Below are 23,685 nucleotides of genomic sequence, written 5' to 3'. Positions count from 1 at the left end.
TTAGTTAGCTTGATCTTCTTTTACTGGAGCAATAATGTAAGACACATAAGTTTCAACACTATTTCTCTTGTTAGATTGTTAAAGTAACTAAACTGTTCACCAGGATATTGTCTTTTCCTTGTTAAGTTTTGATTCAGTTTGCAAGAGTTTGTCTCAATGTCTGGGTTGTTTGCAGGATGCTCAAAACGCTAAAGGGACAAATATTTCACAATGGAAGTTAGAAGAGATTTTAAGCAATATGTAAGGACATGAGTCAAATTAATTCATTGCCAATTGATTGAGTTGGAAGTCCTTGTAAGAAGGAAAAAGTTATTAGAGGAGAGAATAGATCTTTGTAATAGTTATTAGTGTTCCGAGTTTTTCATTTTTTCCTTCAAATTCTTTTTTCATTTTTTTATTCAGAAAAAATAAATTATATTTTATCTTTATTTTTTTATTAATTACTAACAAAATCTTTTACTTTTTAGTTTATTTTATTTTATCTTTCACCGATTGATTTTATCTTTCACCTATTTATCTTTCACCTAAACGCTACGCGTGGATAGTTTGTTGATAAAATTTATATGCAATCAATTATATTTATTAAGATATAAATTTTATATATTAGTATTTTAACAATATATTAAAAATATTATGGTGGTAATCTAATAATTTTTATGTAAATTGTGAAGTTTTAACGGTTTTGTTTTAAATCTATATACAATATGTCATATTTCAAAAACGTATTGTTTTGTTAAACACTTTTAAGTTAATATACCCAAACCAATTAATTTTTTACAAATTAATCAAATGCTACATTTTAAACATATTATTGACATGATGATAAAATATTATACATTGACTTCCATAAATCAAGAAGATAATTTTTTAATCATTTTTCACTTTTATTCCAATTATAGATGTGTTTTTTTTAAACAATAAAAACAATTAAATTTAAAATTTAATCTTTTTTCTTCTCTTGTTTAACCAATACAAATTTTTATTTTGATATATTAATTTAAAAAACAAACTAATAAATAAAATGTTTGTTTTGAGATTAATAACAAACTTTAAAATTGAAATCAAAACAATAGTTGAATTAATATGAAATAAATAAAATTACACAAACTTTATGAATTAAATATATTTATGTCAATTGGTTGTGTAAACTTCTAAATAAATTTTCAATGATTATATGTCATCTCTTCTAATAAGAATGAATTTTTGTTTTCATTATGTTCATTATTATTATTGTTATATCTTTTTTCATTGAATATATCATATTTATTTATTTTAATAATTTTTTATGATTATATTCAGTTTCATCATATTCATTCTCACTTTTTCTAATTATAATTAAGTAGGCAAAACTGGTACATTTTAATACATACAAATTTAGAAAAATGAAATAACTAATTGAATAACTCAAAACTAAGAACTTTTACATTAATTTTTTTTGCAATTCCAAGTCGAATATACAAAATATAATTTTTTGATTATTTTTGCATAATATATTACATGAGATTATGTGGAAATATGTTTTGCATATATTAAAAAATTTAAATAATTATTATTATTTGAAATTCTTGGTGAAAAACCTTATAATCAAGTAACATAAGCTTGTATAAGTAGCATGTATTTTTAATAGATAAAAAAATTAAATTTGTAAGTTAGAAGAAATTTTAATATCATGTTGTTTTTTTTCAGTTAATAGAGATTTCTTGATTTTTAATTTATTTTCCTAACCATAATATTAAAATTATAAAACTTTTTTAATTTATAATTTTGATATATATAAATAAAATTGAATTTTTAAATACTGATAAGGATGCCTTGATAATAATGTATATTTAACTGTTATTAATAATAGAATAATTTTAATTAACAATTTTTTCTATATTGTTTTGTATTAACAATGTAATTTTATAATTTAGAAACTTTTTAGTTTTAGTTATTAATCTGTATTAATAAAATTGATCTTTTAAATCTAATGTGGATATTCTAAAGGCATATAGCTTCAACTTTTATTTTTTATTATAAATATAATTTTTTTGTTAATGATATAATTTTAAAATTTGGAAATTTTTTAATTTTAAAAATTGATGTTGATAAATAAAATTAAACTTGTAAATCATATGTGGGCATTTTTAGCGGCATATAGCTTTAATTTTTATTAGTAATAGATTTATAAATCAAAGGTGGAAGATCCCACACGAGGCCCGATGCGGCAAATGATTTTGGTCTCTCTTCCTTGTTTTGAGACTTACCGAATGTATTCTAATGCTGCTTAGTCAGCTAATTGTTATCTTTGTGGTTCAGGTTAAGTTGTTAAAACTCCATCAGATGTCATGTTATTTCAAAAAATTTCTTTGGATACCTTAGTCTCTTTCGTCTTAATGAAGGAATTTTTTTTCTAATTTCAGTGCTTCGTTTTTCAAAAGTGTCGCATATCAATCATTTGACATGTTTCTCGGATTATTTGAAATTTATCATTCTTTTCAAATTCAGTGGCAAAGATTTGGAGATTTTACACTCTCTTTTTAATGACTCATTCTTAAATGAAATCTGACTCTATTTTTTTGTTCCTTTTTTTATTTGTAATGGTTGAACATATAGAAAAAAACTTAAAAATTATTATAGTTATGTGACAAAAATGTGGATGTTACTGTAAGAGCCTCTAAATATGTGTATATACATCTAATTTGAATTTAAAATTTCTTATGTTAATATTATTTATTTTAGTTTTTAATATTTATTTATCTTTAATAATTTAAAAAATAATAATCAAATTGGAAACTTTTTAATTTTTAATGTTGAGGTGGATCAATAAAAAATTTATATAGAATTTTTTTATTCAGAAATAATTAGAATTTGTAAACTTTCTTAATTTATTTATTTAGCAATAATATTAAAAATTTGTAAACTTTCCTTATTTTTGATTGTTGATGTGGACCAATAGAATTGCCCTTTTTAATCTTATGTGGACATCCTTATAAGCATTTAGATTCAACTTTTATTAGTATATAAGAAGATTTTAACAGTTGTTCAACAAAATAATAATTTTATATAAAAAGTTGAACAATAACAAAATCAACAAACTCTTTCTTTAACATCATCTTCATTTAGATAATATTTTAATCATATTAATAGATCTGAAAACAGTTTACCAGATTATTAAGTTGTTATTTGATGTCATGTTAGATTTTATAATTTAATATTAATTATGTATTTTTACATTTGTTGTTAGCTATGTTCTTGTATTTTCTATTTAATATATGTTAAGTATCTTCTCATTGTGTTTATTGCATTTTTACTTTATTATTTGATTGGAAAATTTCACAGTTTTAAAATTAATTGGGTAAAAGAACATATGAGTTACGTTTATGTATAAAATAAAACATATAAAAAGTTAAAGATATATTTTTTAAATAAAAAAGTTATCTTTGAAAAAAAAAATGAAGTGTTCCTTTGTATTTGAAAGATTAATATTCATTTCTTCATTTTGAAGATGAAATTGAAGTATCATTGGAGAAAATTTCTTCATTTTTATTTTCAAAATGAAGGAAAATATGAAATTTGAAAGATCATTAGAGATGTTCTAAGGTTTCATTGTTGAATAGTCCTTCAAAATTTCTCTGTTGTGAGGAAACCAAGTTTTATGCAAAGCATAACCAGCCCCATCGAAGCTTAAACCATGAATGTTTGAGTAGGTTTTGGATTTTGGATTTTGGTTTTTGACTTTTAGTTTTTGGTTTTCAGATTTTGGTTTTTGATTTTGTAGTAGATTTTTTTTTTGCAGTTTTTTTTTGTTTTGCAGTAGATTTTAGTATTTTTCAAACTTGAATGTTGTTTTATTTAGTTTTGATTTTATCTTTCTCCTTATATATATATATCCTTTTAATAAAATATATGCTATAAAAATATCAATTTTAAATTATCAAATATTGATTTATAATATGGTTTTTCTATACTTTTTTAAAAAAATTCTTATAGATAAAGCTTTTTAATGCGTTTTATATTACTAACATAACAACAGCTCACAAAATTTTATAAATAATAACAAAACTTATGAATAGAAATAGTTAACTTATGAATAAGAAGTTGATCTATTTATAAGTTTAAGAAAGATTTTGATTAACATGAGTCATTTTTCGTATTTTTTATCTTACATATTAGATGCTAAACAAATTATTTTGTTATTTTCCTTTAATAGTTTGGGTAGTTTTTTTTTAGTTTTATCTCTTTTCATTTTGTGTGTTTTTATTCAAATTCATCGACAATCTGTGATAAAAAAACTATAAAAACATAGATTTTGTTTTTTGTTTAGAAATGAGTAATTATTTTCAGAATCCATTTTTCCTAAAAATTAGGGAATCACTTTGACTAAAATTTTAATTGGATTAAAAATTGTTTTTTTTATAAAAAAAAGCCAAAAAATAATTCAAAAACTGTTATAAACAAATGGACTTCTAGTAACCGGCCTATTAACCATCAGGTTAATGTCTCATGGCCCATTAGGATTTCTGATACATTAGTTATGTAATGTATATATACTGCTTATGGAAACAATAAGATAAGAGTTTTTCCCTTAATACGTTATCAGCATGAAGCTCAACTTCAAATGATCATATCTCTCAAAATACAAGGAGTTAGAAGGCAATCTACATATCATTTTGAAGCCCTGGAAGAGAAGAATCTAGTGGTGAAAACCGCTCCTCAATCCGACACCAGACGCGCCCTCAAGACTCAAAACAATCGGCGCTGTCCCACCTTAGCGGGTGATTCTTTCCAAGCGGTGGTTCCTCCATTGTAGCAGCTGTTCGTCCTCCCTTCTGGCCATCATTCTCAGGAGTTTCCAGTAGATATCTGTGGTCTTTAGCTCCCAGATCATAAGCCGGTCAGAAATCCATTTGGCGAAAAGGTATTATCTAAAACTATAGATCCTAATCAAAGTTTTGGTTTTTTTTTGAGAACCCTAATATGGATCGGTTCTTTTCATGATTCTTCATCGTCTTTTTTTGTTTTTAAAACCATAACCAAACCGATCCTCTTTCTTCTTGTCAAAACCCTAATTGGTTTTATTTTTCCTAATCGGCTTTATCATATAAAACCTAAACCCTAATGCTTTGTTCAAACCCTATACCGATCGGTCCTAGCATCATCTAAACCAAACACTAAAATTCCTTGCAACCGAAACCTAAATCTAAAATCGTTTTGGTTTGTCTATCGTTAAACCGAGATCGATCGGTTTAAATCCTAAACCGATCGGTTATTTATCTTAGATCCGATCCTTGAAAACCTTAAAACCGGTCTATGCAAGCTCCTAAATCCTAAACCAGTCGACCCCTTAAACTCTAAACCAATCGATCCACCTAAACCGTTTATAAACCGATAAATTCTAATCCTAAATCGATAGGGTTTAAGTTTAAACCGATCGGTTTTTCCTAATAAAAATTAAATCCTAGCAAATCCGTTTAGTTTAATCCCTTAACCGATTAATAACCCTAATAACCGGTTTCCAAAATTAAATCTAATTTAACCGGTTTTGTTGTTTAATCGATCAATCCGATCGGTTTAAGCTTAATCGGTTAATTTCAAATTAGTTTCCAAAATCAATCTAAAAAAAAAAAAAAAAATTTAATTTCAAATTAGTTTATCTATTAGAGCTAAATTTGGAAACACTAGTAAACCGGCTAGGTTATAAACCCTAAGGTTCGATTTTAGAGTTCCCTTATATAGCAAGTTTCCTAAAATAGCAAGTTTCCTGAAATGGAAAGTTTTCCCAAGAATACCTTAAATCCCTTATTCCAATGATCATAGTCTCATACTATTGATTATTTAACATAAATTATTATATGTTTCAGATGTCAAACATTCAGAAGGTCGAATATGAGGCACTCACTGTCTCCGGAGATAACTACCTCAAATGGGCCCTTGACACCAAGATCTACCTCAACTCAAAAAGTCTGGGTGAATGCATCAAAGATCCCAACACCGCGACTCAAACAGAATGGTACTCGGCGATATTTATTATCCGCCATCACCTCGCTGAGTCTCTCAAGCAACAATACCTCACTCTTGAGGATCCACTCGAACTTTGGGTGGCACTGAGAAAGCGATATGACCATCAGAAAACGGTCATACTGCCCCAAGCCAAGTTCGACTGGAAGAACCTACGGTTCAAAGATTTCAAATCCGTCGAAGAATTCAATTCCGAACTCTTTCGGATAGTTGCCCTCATAAAACTATGTGGCGAGGAGGTCACTGATAAGGATATGCTAGAGAAAACATTCTCTACTTTTGGCACTCCCAATGTTGTTCTCCAACAACAATACCGTGCCATGAATCATAGCACCTATGAGGATTTGATATCTTGCTTACTGCTTGCTGAGAAGAACAATCAGCTTCTGTTGAGGAACAGTGCCATGCGGCCTCCAGGATCAGCCCCATTGCCAGAAGGAACCAGAAAAGAGTCCAACTTCGTCCAACGTAACAGATCCTCAGATCGTGGACGTGGACGTGGAAATGGACATGGACTGCGCGGCAGAGGACGCGGTAGACCAAACCAAGATAACCGACCTAACCTCAGTTTTGGTCGGGGTAAGGGTCGTGGTATCAACAAACCGACCCAAAGAGGCAGTTCATCTAGACCAACTCCTTGCTCAAGATGCGGAATGACTAATCATTGGGTCAAGATCTGCCGTACTCCTAAATATCTTGCTGAGCTCTACCAGAAGTATGGGAAAGATAATCATGAGGCTAACCTGGTTCATCAAGTCAATGAAGATGACTCAAAGGATGATAAGATTGATGGCATGGATTATGAGCTCTCCGACCTCCTTGATTGATCTCAAAAATCTGAATTTGTTTTTCATTACTCCTTAAACTTTTATCTTTTGTTTTTTGGGATTTATTGTCTTTACTTTGGATTTTTAAAACCTTTTGCTTTTACATTTTAATTTATGGAGTAATGTTTTATTTACATCTCATTTTTGCATGTTATTGAATTATAATTCTTGTTTAATAAAGATATGCAAGACAATATGGATATCATTGTGGATAGTGGATCGAGCCACACCATTCTAAAAGACAAGAATTACTTCATAAATTTAGTAATCAAAACCGCAAACATTAGCACTATAGCGGGTAGTTCGAGCCTAATAGAAGGCCATGGCCAAGCTAATGTGCTGTTATCAAATGGCACATATCTAGACATCTCTGATGCCTTATACTCACCCAGTTCTAAGAGAAACCTATTGAGTTTCAAAGACATAAGATTGAATGGTTTCCATATCGAAACTCAGGATGAAGGGAACAAAGAGTTTTTAATTATCACTAAAATGATAAATGGCCATAAACAAGTTTTTGAAACTATACCCGCCGTATCTACTGGCATTTACCATGCTAAAGTCAGTATGATTGAGGCTAATGCTGTTATCAAAGCACGGTTTTTAGATTACACTATTTGGCATGATCGCCTGGGTCATCCCGGTGCGAACATGATGCGTAAATTAGTCCAGAATTCTAAAGGGCACAGCCTTAAACCAAATGGTATTTTCCCTTAGCACCTCAAGTGCACAGCTTGCTCACAAGGGAAACTGATTACCCGACCTTCACCAGTCAAAGTGTCTAAAGAGACCTTGAACTTTCTGGAAAGAATCCAAGGAGACATATGTGGACCAATTCACCCACCTTGTGGGACATTCAGATATTTCATGGTCCTCATTGACGCATCGACCCGCTGGTCGCATGTCTGTCTGCTCTCTTCTAGGAACCAGGCTTTTGCTAGGTTATTGGCCCAAATCATCAGATTACGAGCCCATTTTCCAGACTTCCCATTAAAGACTATACGTCTTGATAATGCTGGTGAATTCACTTCCCAAGCGTTTAATGAATATTGTATGTCCATGGGGGTAAGTGTTGAACATCCCGTTCCACATGTCCATACACAAAATGGATTAGCTGAATCCTTCATTAAACGAATTCAATGGGTTGCTAGACCATTACTCATGAGGTCACAACTCCCGGTCTCAGCTTGGGGACACGCAGTCTTACATGCCGCTGAACTAATACGCATACGACCATCTAGTGAGCACAAATATTCACCATCCCAATTGCTAACGGGTCATGAGCCAGACGTCTCCCATATTAAAACATTTGGGTGTTCAGTCAATGTACCCATTGCACCACCACAGAGGACTAAAATGGGACCTCAAAGGAGGATGGGAATATATGTTGGTTTTGATTCTCCCACCATCATAAAATATCTCGAGCCAACTACAGGAGATCTGTTTAAAGCCAGATATGCAGATTGCCGATTTGATGAATCGGTATATCCTAGATTAGGTGGTGAGACAGACAAGCTGGTAAAAGAACTTTCATGGAATCAAACATCCACACAATGGCAAGATCCTCAGACTCTAGAATGTGATTCAGAGGTCCAAAGAATTATACATTTACAAAAGCTAGCTAATCAATTGCCAGATTCCTTTGCTGACCCGAACAAAGTTACCAAATCGTACATACCAGCTTGTAATGCACCAGTACGAATAGATGTCCCCTCAGGGAAAAGTCAAGTTGCTACAGAGTCTGACGCACGTAAGAAACGTGGCAGACCACCAGGTTCCAAAGATAAGAATCCCCGGAAATCAAAGAAAGGTGCAATGATTGAAACCGGGATTCAAGAGAACACGGATACAGCCTCAGCTGATACTTACCCTATCGAACCATCTCAAGAGGTTTGGGACGCCAAAACTCAAGGTTCTGAAGGGATTGATAATAATGAGATCTCAATCAATTATATCATATTCGGTTCTCTATGGAACAGAAAAGATGTCGACATCAATGAAACTTTTGCATACAAGGTAGCACTTGAGATTGCGCACACGCAAGAGGATCTAGAACCCACGTCTATAATTGATTGCACTCGTAGATCAGATTGGCTGAAATGGAAAGAAGCCATAAACGTGGAGTTGAATAGTTTAAAGAAACGGAATGTGTTTGGTCCGATCTTAAGGACACCATTCGATGTTAAACCAGTGGGAAACAAATGGGTCTTTGTGCGTAAAAGAAACGAACTCGGCGAAGTCGTTAGATACAAGGCACGCCTTGTAGCACAAGGATTCTCACAGAGACCCGGAATCGATTATGAGGAGACTTTTTCTCCAGTGGTGGATGCAACTACATTTCGATTCCTCATAAGTCTGGCCATAAGAGAAAACTTAGATTTGCGGTTAATGGATGTTGTAACCGCATATCTTTATGGACCATGGACAGTGAAATCTATATGAGATTACCAGATGGTATTGAGCTCAAAGATAAGCATGCATCTCGTGATAAACACTGCATTAGGCTGAACAAATCCTTATATGGACTGAAACAAAGCGGACGTATGTGGTATAACCGGTTAAGCGAATATCTCATCAGAGAAGGCTACGAAAACGATCCGATCAGTCCATGCATCTTCATCAGAAAATATCAAAACAAAGGATTTGTAATCATAGCAGTATACGTGGATGACTTGAACATCCTCGGAACATCTGGTGAAATCGCCCAAACAGTTGAATGCTTAAAAGCAGAGTTTGAAATGAAAGACCTAGGCAAAACTAAATTCTGTTTGGGATTACAACTTGAGTACGTCAATGACGGAATCCTTGTGCATCAATTGGCATACACTGAAAAGGTACTCAAGAGATTCAATATGGACCAGGCCCACCCATTGACTAGCCCAATGGTTGTGAGGAGCCTTGGATTGGATAGTGATCCATTCGGTCCAAAGAAGGACGATGAAGAAATCCTCGGTCCTGAAATGCCATACCTCAGTGCCATAGGAGCATTAATGTACTTGGCTAGTCACACTAGACCAGACATCTGCTTTGCCGTGAGCCTCTTAGCTCGCTTTAGTTCGTGTCCAACTCAAAGGCACTGGAACGGTATTAAGCACATCCTTAGATACCTTCAAGGTACTAAGGACTTGGGATTATTTTATTCTAACCATAACAAGGATGGTCTAGTTGGTTTTGCTGATGCAGGATATTTTTCAGATCCGCACTGTGCCCGGTCTCAAACCGGTTATGTTTTCAAGCATGGAGGAACAGCCATATCTTGGAGATCCATGAAGCAGACTATTGCCGCTACCTCATCCAACCATGCGGAAATCTTGGCCATTCACGAAGCTAGTAGGGAGTGTGTTTGGTTGCGGTCCATGACTCAGCATATCCGATCAGATTGTGGTATGGACGAAGATAAGGAGCCTACGGTGATGTATGAAGACAATGCAGCTTGTATCGCTCAACTCAAGGACGGCTACATCAAAGGTGACCGGACGAAGCATATTCTGCCCAAATTCTTTTCACTCATGAGCTACAGAAGGATGGTCAGGTCAAGGTTCAGCAAGTCCGATCAAGCGAAAATTCAGCCGATCTATTCACTAAATCATTACCGACTTCTACACTCCGGAAGATCATTCATCAGATAGGAATGCGTAGACTTAGAGATCTACAGTGATGCCTAAACCAGGGGGAGTAATGCGTGTTGTACTCTTTTTCCTTCACCATGGTTTTTCCCACTGGGTTTTCCTGGTAAGATTTTAATGAGGCAACGTTCCCCAGCGCATTATAGAGATCCCGGTTTTGTGACAGGCACGGTTACCTTGTCCAAGGGGGAGTGTTATAAACAAATGGACTTCTAGTAACCGGCCCATTAACCATCAGGTTAATGTCTCATGGCCCATTAGGGTTTCTGATACATTAGTTATGTAATGTATATATACACTGCTTATGGAAACAATAAGATAAGAGTTTTTCCCTTAATAAAAACCACATACATTCGAGGCCTTAATCACTGTCTCTAGGGTTGAAGCATGTGCAATGTTTGTTGACTCCAGCATTCTAAAGAAGACGTTATATAGATGAAATATTTACACCAGATAACACTTTTTGAGTTTATATTTATAAAATATGACATTTTTGTTTCTGATGACATTTTCTCTTACAAATTTCATGAGAAAAGACTTCAAACCCCCGGTGCCAACTTTCAGCTAAAACTAAACCGGTTATAACTAATATCAAACCATTATCGGTTTATTGAAAATCTTCTTCATCAGGTATAATCGATTTACTTTTTTTTAATTGATTTTGTCTTCTCTGAAGAATAAAGGAGTGAGAAGTCGAATGCTTCTGCGTATTCGACCTGATGGTTGGCCTTGTAACCTTTGTTTGTTTTGTTATGTTTCTGGTTTAAACTCTGTTTCCTCTTTTGAGTTAATAAAATACAATAACTGTGTTAAAAAAAAAAGAAGAAAGGAGTGAGCCACACAATATTTCCAGAATAATGGCAGCTACGAGATAGATTACTGCAGCGGGGGCCACAACCCAAACCACCTCGTGCTTTTTTTGCTAAACGAGCTTCCGTTCTGCCGGCGAAGAAATCCTGCGGTGGATTTGGCGGTCTCTGCTTCAACAAAAGAGCTTTGGTGTTGAAATCAAAGAGACCCTTCTCGTGCAGCGCAATATACAATCCTAAATTTTATTTGCCAGAGAACATTTGGGGAAATATGTTTCGTTTATTGTGTACATTATCCAACTATACCTACTTCAATTGCAGACCACATAGTTATGGTTATGTATATGTGTACTTTTTCAAATAATTAGGTGGCCTACTGTTTATATGGACACATTTGGAAGAAAAAAAAAACGACCTATCTATATATGGTCGTATCCAAATAAGCAAAGTTTTGCTTTTTATTGCAGATCTTTCAGAATATCTCTATGTAAATCGCCGAAAGTTTTGCATTTACACATAATGTGGAGTGTGGACAATGCCATGTGAACACATCCATAATAAACTCTCGGTGTGGGTATCGAAGGTCTCCAAAAATATATCTACCCTGAATTATCTGAGTTAATCAGCAATAAGAAAGACTAACTTTGATCTGGTTGAAATTATTAATCATTTATATCGACGACGTCCACATGACCATAATTTTTATGTATAGCTTATCCACCATTTTATTTATGTAAAGCAAACATGTAAAATCTTATTGATGGCTATATCCATATATCATTCTGAATGGATATGGACATCCAATGGCTATAATAAAACTTATTATTTATGCTCTCCCCACTAAATATGTCTATATCCATATTCATTTTTTATAGTCACATAGTCACGTCCACAATATGGTCTGAATATAGTCACGTTCACAATATCATCTCAATTCAAATGGTAACTTGAATATAGTCTAACCATCCACGTAAAGATGGACTTATCCACCCCCTTATCACAAATATAGTCATTTTTTTCTCCATCAATGGAGACCTCAAATTTTTCACCACCACCACCACAATCTCCATCTTCTTCATCTTTTTCTCTGTCTCGCGCTGATAGCACCACAGAGTACCTTTTCCACAAAGCCTGGCTCATCTTCTTTCTCCTCTGCCTTTCTGCTGATTGGGCACAACTTCTTCATCACCGTCGGCGACGTTGGTGACGACGACATTTCAACATGGACGCATCCACGTTTCCAAACGTGATACATTTTAAGCATTTAATAAAATATGGTTATATCTATATGGACATGGACATATTGGATATTTTTTTTCTATTTGTTTTCATATTAAGCGAAGATGAGATCATTGGTATCTATTGATACTAGAATGGACGTGTTCACGAGGACATAGCTTCAATAATGTGTATTTGTGAACACAACAAACCTAACGTTTATCTCCCAATTTTTTCTTCGGAACAAAACTTATGTGTACATGTCCATTAATAAACTATTGTGTACTTGTCCATATAACTTGTTTCATAGGCGAGGAGATAAACCATGCAGCGTAGGATTAAGAGCAGCCACATCGACGCCGGAGACAGTGACTTCAGAGTTAGAATCGTCGTTACCTTTAGTTTTAGATCCACAGGAGCCTTACAATTTGGGGGAGGATGATTCAGAGGCGGTGGTGGGCGATAAGGCGTTAAATCGGAGGTTGGGGTCTGATAAGGCGGTAAATCAAAGGAAGAGAAGAAATAGAGATGGATTTGAGAAGGTGAGAGAGAGACAAAACTGTGGATCTGAGAAGGTGTGAGAGATAGATCTGAGAAAGCAAAAGTTACGAAAGAGAAAATTTGTGTGAGAGAGAATTCTGCTATTTTTTTTATTTCTTCTTATTATTATTTTTCAGTTTTGGTCATTATTCGGTTTACAGAGAAAAAGTTTGGTTTAGAAACTTAAATTTAACCAGTCCAACAAACACAATTTCCACAGAAGGATAACAAATGCTTTTCACTTGTATAAACTCCCATAAAGTGTCATTTCAAAGTAAAGTGTCAAAAACTGTAAATAATAACTCAGAAAGTGTCATAACATGTAAACTACTCTATATAGATTCTTAGGTAATAATGATGTACATTGACAACTGGGGTGCGAATGGGAATGTGAGAATAGTGCAGTCTATCTAGCGATTTGTGTAGGTGCTTCCATAAAACATAATTTTCTATCTATCTTTTTTTTTATCAATTAAAATAGTAATCTTTTTATTTATACTTTCAGTAGATCAAATTAACAGGTAATTATACAGTTATGTAATCTTTTTATAAGCAGAACAAATGCATTTCCATCTTTAAAAAAAAAATTCAAAAACATAACAATATTTAAACTAACAAAGAAAAATTACATATAGTATAAAAATTACATATTTTTGAGAACTCAATATATATTTGGTTGATGCTAAAATAAATAGGATAATATTTGAGGGGTAGAATCATCCATTCGGATAGTCTAATTTTTATTATTATTATTTTTTAAAAATGATCAAAAATACTTGAAATTATGAAAAAACATTTAAGTTTAGAGGTTGCTTAGTAAGGACTGTGACTTTTTACTATTATTTTAAACTAAAAACTTTAGAACTTTAAGGGCTTGTTTGGTAATTACTTTTACTTTCAGCTTTTACTGTAGACTTTTGGCTTTAAAATTAACTATTATGTTTTAAATTATAAATATTTTTATTAGTCAAATATATAATTTAAGCCAAATTCAAATCTTGTTGAAAACATTAATAAATTATTAAAATACATATATTAGCATATGTAATATATAAAAAATAAGAAAATACAAATTAATTGAAAATTTTTAAAAGAAAATAGACCTAAAAAGATAATACTTAATCAATTAAATTTAGTTTATTATTACTTATATATAAATATACAAAGTCTTTTGAATGATTATGGAAAAGAGAATAAAAAAGAAATTGAATGTATTTACTTTAATTATTGTTTTTTGTAAAAGCTCTTCTTACGTAGTTTTTAGAAACCATGACAAAAAAGTCTGGTTTTTAAGATTTTAAAATTAAAAAAAACTTTTAAAAGTCTATTTGGTTAAAAAAAGATTTTTAAAACTGTAAAATGAGTTAAAAAATCTTTACAGTCTATGCCAATCAAGCTTTAATTTTTTGAAACAAACAGTATTCTAAGAAATATATAACCCACAATTTCTTAGCTTTTGAAAAAAAAACCATCCCATGATTTTTTTTTTTTGTCATGATTAAAATAAAGGAATTGGGCTGTGAGAAATTTTAGGAGTTTATTTAGTACTTAAAAACATATAAAATCTGTTTGGCTAATTTGAGACTTTTAATTTTTCTTAAAAATTAAAATATTAAAAGTTTTTACCAAGCATCTCCTTAATTTTTAAACTGAACCGTTTGGGTTGACGGAAAAACTTTATAAAATGGTTTGGGTATAAACTGGTTGGGGTCGGTTTTTTTTTTTTTTTCCACACCTAGTTTCAGGTGTAACAATCGGGCCGTTATGATAATGGGCTTTAGAAGATGTAGATCCAAACTAATTACATGATCCATTGATCCGTCAAGATAATATTCTGTGTTCATCCCCTTATCAGCAACTGCAAAACAATCTAAAAACCCTAGGCACACTCTCCTTCCAGGTCTAACAGTCGCGCTTCCTCGAGTTTCTTCCTCAAGAATCCATTCCCTCTTGAATCTATTTCTCTCTCGGTACCTATAGAGATAAAGAGAATCTGCGATCTAAGTTTTCGAAAACCATGGCGGACGTGGATATTGATGCCCGTGCGACTCAGTTAAGGATTGATTGGTCTCAGGTCGATCTCAATTCAATCCAAGTTCCTTCTGGAGAAGACTGCGGGATTGAGAGGTGAGTTTTTTTCTATTAGATCTCTGCCTTTTTCCGTTGAAAATTCGTTGGGAATGCGAGAAACCTGAATAGTTCTTCTCTAAAAAATTGTGCACGATTTGATTTCGAGTCTTTTTAATGTCTTGGCTTCTTTTTTCACATGAAATTTCGAATAATATGCGTTTGTTTATCTCTAGCTTGATGGTGCGAAGCTTATTATGTATTATTTCGGGAACGTATGAACAGTGGAACTGATTCTTTATGATCTTTTTGATTTTATTGTGGTGTTAGTGATGATGAAGAAGTTTACCACGATGACCAGCTAGAATTCGACACTGGATTCGGCAACATTATCGTGGTTGATAACCTCCCTGTTGTTCCCGCGGCGAAGTTTGAGAAACTAGAAGGTGTTGTGAAGAAGATTTACAACCAGTTGGGTGTCATCAAGGAGAGAGGACTGTGGATGCCCGTCGAACCCGATACCGGGACTACATTAGGCTACTGTTTCATTGAGTTCAATACCCCTCAGGTTATTTATTTACTCGCAGCTTAATTAGCTTACATGTATGTCATTAGGATTCCTTTTTCCATGTCTCTGTTTAGTTAGCTTGATCTTCTTTTTACTGGAGTAATGATGTAAGACACAGAAGTTTCAACACTCTATTTCTCTTGTTAGATGGTTGGAGTAACTAAACTGTTCTCCAGAGTATTGTCTTATCTTTGTTAAGTTTTGATCCAGTTTGCTAAGATTTTGTCTCATTGTTTGGGTTGTTTGCAGGAAGCTCAAAACGCCAAGGAGAAGAGTCAAGGCTACAAGCTAGACAGGTCTCATATCTTTGCCGTCAACATGTTCGATGATTTTGACCGGTTGATGAATGTGAAAGAGGAGTGGGAGCCGCCTCAAGCCAGGCCATATGTGCCAGGGGTATGTGTAGTTTTTATCACTTTAATGATGGCAGTGTTTCTACTTGGCATGTATTTTGATAACATTTCCACTGCGATTGTGGAATAGAGTATTTATTTTGGCAAATCACTGGTTGATTCAGTGATTTTATGTGTTTCCCAGCTACATCATAGTTTAGTTGCATGTAGTTTATTCATGTGCTTGTTCTCGTCACATATATTGTGTACGTTTTCAGGAAAATTTGCAAAAGTGGCTTACTGATGAAAAGGCTCGGGATCAGTTGGTCATCCGTTCTGGCCCTGATACTGAAGTTTTATGGAATGATGCTAGGCAAAAGAAGCCTGAACCTGTTCATAAGCGTCCTGTAAGTTACCTACATCCTCCTGTGAAAATCTCATATTTGTTACTTGACTGCTATATGAAATGGTATATGTAATGTTACCATAGTAAATTAATAATGTTCTTTTCCTTTGCAGTATTGGACAGAGAGTTATGTGCAGTGGTCTCCTCTGGGTACATACCTTGTGACACTTCACAAGCAGGGGGCAGCTGTTTGGGGTGGTGCTGATACCTTCACCCGTCTCATGCGTTATCAGCATAATATGGTTCGACTTTTCTTTTGATTGCTATGTATTGCTTTTGTTATCTATGTTGGCCTGAAGTTTGACCTTTTTGGTTGATTCCATTGAAGGTAAAATTAGTCGATTTCTCGCCAGGTGAGAAATACCTGGTAACTTACCATAGCCAAGAACCAAGCAACCCGCGTGATGCAAGTGTGAGTGCATCTTTGCTTCTGTTCTTTTCAATTTTTATTTGTATTTCATTTTTACTGAAAGGATCCTGATTTCTGTCCAACTTTCAGACAGTAGAGATAAAGGTCTTTGATGTGAGAACCGGGAGGATGATGAGAGATTTCAAGGGTAATGCTGATGAGTTTTCAATTGGAGGACCTGGTGGTGTTGCTGGTGCCTCTTGGCCTGTTTTCAGGTAATATTCTTGAACTGCGTTTGGATTTCCCAAAATACACAATCAAAATGTATCCTCTACATTTGTTGATATCTTTTAAACTTTTTTCTGCAGATGGGCTGGTGGAAAAGATGATAAATACTTTGCCAGGCTCAGCAAAAACACTATATCTGTCTATGAGACTGAGACTTTCAGCTTAATAGACAAAAAATCCATGAAGGTTGATAATGTTGTGGACATCTGCTGGTCTCCTACCGATTCCATCCTTTCACTGTTTGTGCCTGAACAAGGTGGTGGGAACCAGCCTGCCAAGGTATACTTCGATTATTTCTTATGCAAATTTGAAGCCCCAAATCATCAATTTGCTTTCGTGCCTCAGCCAATTATTTTGTAGTTAACATGTTGATATCCTTATTCTCAGGTCGCTCTTGTCCAAATCCCTGGCAAGGTGGAGCTAAGGCAGAAGAATCTCTTCAGCGTGAGCGACTGCAAGATGTACTGGCAGAGTAGTGGAGAGTATCTCGCTGTCAAGGTTGATCGATACACAAAAACAAAGAAGAGCACATACTCTGGATTTGAGCTTTTCCGCATCAAAGAAAGGGATATTCCAATCGAGGTTCTTGAGCTGGACAACAAGAACGACAAGATCATTGCTTTCGCGTGGGAGCCCAAGGGTCACAGGTTCGCCGTGATTCATGGTGACCAACCAAGGCCAGATGTCAGTTTCTACTCGATGAAGACCGCACAGAACACTGGAAGGGTTTCAAAGCTCGGTACTTTGAAGGCCAAACAAGCCAATGCCCTCTTCTGGTCGCCTACAGGCAAGTACATAATTCTTGCTGGGTTGAAAGGTTTCAATGGCCAGCTTGAATTCTTCAACGTGGATGAGCTCGAGACGATGGCCACAGCTGAACACTTCATGGCCACAGACATTGAATGGGACCCAACTGGAAGGTACTAAAGCTAAACCATTCCTCATTGGTGGTTTCTCTTTGTTCGAACTGCAGAAAGTGATGCTGTTTGCCATTGGTTCTACTTTATAGGTACGTTGCAACCGCAGTGACATCAGTCCATGAGATGGAGAATGGTTTCAGCATCTGGTCTTTCAACGGAAATTTGCTTTACCGGATACTTAAGGATCATTTCTTCCAAGTACGTAAACGATAGAATTGGTCTCAAACTAAGCTTACATCCGTTGCGATGTCTAATTTTAAATATACTGTGATTCTCCATGGTTGGCAGTTGGCGTGGCGCCCAAGACCGCCATCATTCTTGTCTCCAGAGAAGGAAGAAGAGGTGGCGAAGAACTTGAAGAAGTATAGCAAGAAGTATGAAGCAGAGGATCAGGACGTGTCGTTGCTGTTGAGTGAACAAGACAGAGAGAAGAGGAAGGCGTTGAAGGAAGAATGGGAGAAGTGGGTGATGAAGTGGAAGTCACTGCACGAAGAGGAGAAACTCGCAAGGCAGAATCTCAGGGATGGTGAAATCAGTGATGAGGAAGAAGATGAGTATGAAGCCAAAGAAGTTGAGTTTGAGGATGTTATTGATGTCACTGAGGAAGTCGTCTTGTCCGACTATGCTCAAGAATGAATGTAAGCTTCGTCTTCAGTTTCTTCTCCTTTTTAGTGTCCGAATTCTTAGACATGAAATGTTTCTTTCTTATTATTTGGTTTTTTGTCGCATGTTCCTTGAAATTTGAAGAGAATTTTCAATTTTGGTTACTTGGATATTGTGTTTCTTTCTCGAGTTTTCCTAATTATGCATTTCTATAAATTAATCAGTTGATTGAAGAGAGTATTACATTTTATTGAATTTTTTAGGTCAACCGATTACAACATATAGTGAGGGTAAATCGAAAATTCTAGTTGTGAAAAATGATTTTCAGACGACTATGTTCTTATAAATTATAATTCGTAATCTTTCTAATAACCGTTACTATCGAAAGTGAAGACTCAAAAACTTGGGACGACGCCGAATCCGCCGTAGATTCCGACGTCTCCTCCGTCGTTGCTTCTCGAATCCGTTCGCTTCGCAAAACGTCCTTTGATCCTCGGCCTCATCTCAGCGTATGCTTTACGCGATGCGTACCGTATCGTCTTCTCGAATTTTCTATTCTTCCTCTTCTCTCTGTACCTCAATACCCTAGCCTCCCTCTCCGCCGGTGACAGTTGCACGGCTGGTGTCGCCGTCGTCGTCGTCGTGGTGTTCGATATCTCCGTCATACCTCCGCCTTCAGGCACCAGCGCTACATCTAGTGATGCCGACGAAACCTAATATTTCACAACCTCGCATCAGATCAATTTTTTTCCAGATCTAGATCTGAATAATTTCTTTTCCAGCTAAACAGGAAATTACAGATTGATGAAAAGCGAGAGAGAGTTACATACAGTTTGATTAATGCAGCTGGGTCCCTGTGTGAATGTTTTGGAAGTAGAGATATCGAAATTGAAGTAATCTTCGTTGAGAAACAACTTGTTCTGCACAGGAACGACTCCATCGTTGCCGGAGCTATTCTCCGACGCCTCCATCTTCGGATCCACCGCCGAGTAATCTAGATCCGAAAACAAATTAGGGATCTCTCCTCCTCCGTACTTAATACTCGGATTAGGAAAAAGCCAAGACGCAGCCTCCACGCTGACATCAGCGTCTTCGTCGACGAAATTGACTGACGAGGCGGATTTCGCCGATCCTCCTCCGGGAGCTGCGTCGTAGAAAGGCGTGACGGGGACGCGCTCGTGGCGGCGAGAGAGTGGATTCGCGGAGTGGATGTCTCGGTCGCAAGTGACGCAGAGCGCGGCTGCGTCCGCCTTGCACGTGACGTGTGCCGGAGCTTGCTCGCAGACTTCGCAGAGCCAGACTCGCTCGTGACGCGAGGCGAGTTTGTTCGCCGAGTGGATCTTTCCGTCGCATTCGCCGCAGAGAAACGCCGCGTCCGCGCGGCAGAACAGAGTCGCGGCCGCCGATTTGCACGAGTCGCACAGTCTCGACGACGACATGATTCTCTCTCTCTAATTTTTGTTTTTTTATAATTATTTTATTAATGAGATTGGAGTCAGCTTTCTTCTTCTCTCTTGACTCTTCATGGTCTGAAAGTGCCGACTGTGGCGGACGCGCCGGGAGTGGAGTGTGGGTCCATGGAGATCTGTGATTCTCTAATAGAGAAATGACACGTGAGCAAAACCTTAGCCGAATAGTTGAAATTTGAGAGACATTGCCGAGAAGTGGGGACAATCATGTAAAAAGGTGTGTAACCATCGGTTTCATACTCTTACGTGACTTTCACAAAACGAAAATGGAAGTTCTTTCTTTTTCTTTCTTTTTTTTTTTTTTTTTTTTTTTTTTTTTTTTTTTAAGAAAATATATTTTATTTATCAACCCGAACCGGGAATTGGTAATGGTTTACAAAGATAAAACCAGGCAAAATAACCTAACTAAACCGGATAACCCTGGTTAGCCGACTGCGGTTCACAGTTGGAGAAGCGGTCCTCAAACTTTACCAAAAGGCCGACAACGGCAAACCAGAGAAACCATTTGCCATTGGTAAACTCTGACCCTAGACCTCGATCCGGTCAAGGAGAGAAACGCTGGAAAACCGAGCGCCTTGAACTCACCTCGACTCGCCGTGCAACCCACCGAGCCGCCACAACGATTTCCGCTACGGAGCTGCTTCTAGTACCCATTGACACATCGATCAATTGCTCTCCCTCCGACATTTTTTCGTCACCGCCATCCCCGAACGGATCTGAAGCGATAGGAGCGAGCGAATCTGGATTGCTCTCCTTCCGACATCTCGTCACCGCTGTCCTCGAGCGGATCTGAAGCGGTAGGAGTGAGCGCACCATGAATAGTCTCAGAGGCACCGTCCACTGCTCCGCCTCGCCGCAGCGACTACTCCACGCCTCAGCACAGCCGGAGAGGAAAAGGGGAGACCTGGATTCACATTGATTCTCATTACCATCATGAAGCTCGATCTACAATGAACTTACAGAGAGCCCTCTCACGGTGGCAAAACAAGTCGCCAGACCGGAAAGGCAGCAAAGAGATTTTTATGTGCGGCTAGGGTTTTGAGAGGGAGAGAGAGATGCAACGATTGTGCTTTTTAAATTCTCTTTGAAAATGGAAGTTCGGATTTAAAACGGGTGTGTAACCATATTACATTTTGTTTACCAAGAAATTCCTGAACTTTTGCTCTATAATAATGTCATCGGATCAAAAGCTATATGATCTATAATAATTAGATGTGTGATAAAAAGCTATATGATCTATAATAGGGGTGGGCACTTTGGTTTATTTTCGGGTTCGGTTTGAGTTCGGTTCGGTTTGGTTAATTCGGGTTTAATAAAATTCTAACCAAACTCAACTGAAATAAGTTTGGTTCGGTTTGAATTCGGTTTGGTTTAGTTTGCTTTGGTTTTAGTTTGGTTTAATTTTAATTCAGTTTTTAAAAAATCAGTTTGAAGAAAAGAAATTATGTGTTGGTTTAGGTGAATTTAACATTCCACCATATTTCAAAAAACTAATATTATGATCTAACTAAAAAGTTAAATAAAATAAGTATATTAGTTTTTTAGTTTGGTTCGGTTTAAAACCAAACCGAACCGAACCGTTCGGGTTGTGAAAAACTTCAACCAAATAGGTTATATATTAAAAATGGATCGGTTCAGTTTGGTTTAAGTTCGGTTGGTTCGGTTGGTTTAGTTCGGTTCGGTTTTTTTCCCACCCCTAATCTATAATAATTAGATGTGTTGAAAAAGTTGTTATTACCATGAGCATGAGGATGTTGAATAAGTTAACTTAATCATGAGAATGTTGAATAGGTTAAGTTAATCATGAGAATATGGAATACGTTGTAAATATAGTTCATGGAGTATTCATAAAATATTTCTGAGACTTTGTAGTTTGTACTATAAATAAGGAGATTTGGGTGAAGCATAAACCAAGCCAAATGAGTGAAAAAAAAAAAAAAAAAGCCAAATGAGTGAGTTAAGTTTGAAGCATAAACTTCTATCCTTTTCTCTTGACCTATGAGTGTGATAAATACTTCCTTACACATAACAAGAAGTTTTCAAGTTGTCTAGATACAAGGAAACTTCACATTTTCAAAAAAAAAAAAAAAAAAAAAACCTCACACTTGCCTCATTTGACAAAAATAAAAATCAAGGATTAAATGATTGATTTATTATTTAATTATTTTAATTTATTTGTATTAATTTTAATTTTTTATTTATTGTTTAAACACCCATATTCGAGCCTATAAAAGCTCAGCTCTTGTTTCAATTATAAGCATCTTGATCATTGTACACCATCGTTATAGGTGAGACATGTCTGCATTTGAGTATGTCTACCGTGTTTTAAAACTGATATTAATTAAATATTTTTTAAGAAAAAACTGTTACAAATGATAAGAATTACTTCAAGAGCAATTTACAGCGGACAATTTGTAAGTATATTTATATCGGAACTGTTTTTGATAACTCAAATTTATCATGAAACCAACAAGACAAATTCTCATCTAAATTAATATGCAACTTTTCAAAACCTTTTTTTGGATTAATAAAAACAAGGAGAATATGTAACTGATTGATCGATAAATCAAGTGGTCCACTAAGATTTATTTGGGAACAGAAGCATGTGTCAAAAGGCCACACCGATCTCTAAAGCAAGAGCTCGGTGTTATACTTATTCCCCATGTTTAACTCGAAAGAAAGTGTTTATAATTTCATAGATATCGATTGATATTTCTAGCCTATTCAAGTAAATCCTAAGCTAGAAACTTAACAATTTTTTTTTAAAGATGAATTTGTTAATGTTTTCATACAGAAAAGAATAACACAAACAGAAATTGCTAATTTGGTGAATATATGTTCTATTGGCTGTTTTGGGGAAAATTATTGTTAGGAACAAAGAAATAATGTTCATAGTAATTATTAAAAAAAAATACAGAAAGATGTTCTTAGTAAAACTGCATGTCACCAGGCATTAGTGAACTGATTCAATGCAAAATCAATGCCTGCATATTCGATATGTTTGAGCTTATTAAACCAAGACGTCAAAATATTGTTAAGAGTAGCTGGGAATATTCGTAGATAGTTCTTTTGTATCATCTATACCTTTATTAATGTTTCGTTTGGCTTCATTTCAAATTCATGTTACAATTGATGTATCTCTTATGGGTTCCAATCACAAATATGTGTTTGAGTTTTTATCTCATAAGTATTAAGTGAACCTATCACTGATATTATAACTCTTTGGATGAAGCTAAGCCACTAAACAAACGAATACTAAGTAAAGATGAGAAGATACATACATTGTTCAGAGATGATCGTTACGTATATGAAGATGACTTTAGCCACTTCCCGACTTCAATGTATTACTAAACCTGAAGATCAAAGATAGAGAAGAAATAATCATATATAATTGAGATCCAAAGGCGCAAAGAAATGGTCCCATTTGGTCATCATGGTGATTCGAGTTTGTTTTGTTGCTTGAATACTGCAGTGAAATCTAACCTAGTGCAACCTAAACTTTTTTATATATATATATATATATATATATATATATATATATATATATATATGCAGTTGATTAATTTTAAGTTTTGATTGTAACTATTTACCATAGCGGTAACGAGTATCTTATATACTAATAAAAATTAAAGATAAAAATGTTTATTAGAGTGTCCACGTAGA

The 23,685-nt window shown here is 35.0% G+C and overlaps 2 protein-coding genes across 2 annotated transcripts; one reads left to right on the top strand and one right to left on the bottom strand.

The window, feature by feature from the left end:
* The first annotated feature begins 14,873 nt into the window (after nucleotides 1-14,873).
* On the top strand, nucleotides 14,874-18,776 carry LOC18022130 (eukaryotic translation initiation factor 3 subunit B). The gene is made up of 11 exons (XM_006404979.2): nucleotides 14,874-15,147; nucleotides 15,418-15,655; nucleotides 15,905-16,051; nucleotides 16,266-16,394; nucleotides 16,507-16,635; nucleotides 16,722-16,805; nucleotides 16,893-17,017; nucleotides 17,111-17,309; nucleotides 17,418-17,950; nucleotides 18,040-18,148; nucleotides 18,239-18,776. The coding sequence occupies exons 1-11, from the start codon at nucleotides 15,038-15,040 to the stop codon at nucleotides 18,584-18,586; spliced, it is 2,151 nt and encodes a 716-aa protein (XP_006405042.1). The 5' UTR covers nucleotides 14,874-15,037; the 3' UTR covers nucleotides 18,587-18,776.
* LOC18022131 (zinc finger protein CONSTANS-LIKE 3) lies at nucleotides 18,764-20,053 on the bottom strand. Its single transcript, XM_006404980.2, has 2 exons — nucleotides 19,384-20,053; nucleotides 18,764-19,266 (listed from the first exon to the last, which is right to left on the bottom strand). Exons 1-2 carry the CDS (start codon nucleotides 19,990-19,992, stop codon nucleotides 18,949-18,951), a joined length of 927 nt encoding a protein of 308 aa, XP_006405043.1. The 5' UTR covers nucleotides 19,993-20,053; the 3' UTR covers nucleotides 18,764-18,948.
* Nucleotides 20,054-23,685: the final 3,632 nt, after the last annotated feature.

The sequence above is a fragment of the Eutrema salsugineum genome, unplaced genomic scaffold (genome assembly GCF_000478725.1).
Source record: "Eutrema salsugineum unplaced genomic scaffold, Eutsalg1_0 scaffold_15, whole genome shotgun sequence".
Lineage (NCBI taxonomy): Eukaryota > Viridiplantae > Streptophyta > Magnoliopsida > Brassicales > Brassicaceae > Eutrema > Eutrema salsugineum.
Note: the sequence above shows the minus strand (reverse complement) of the source record. Positions and strands in the feature narration are given on the sequence as shown.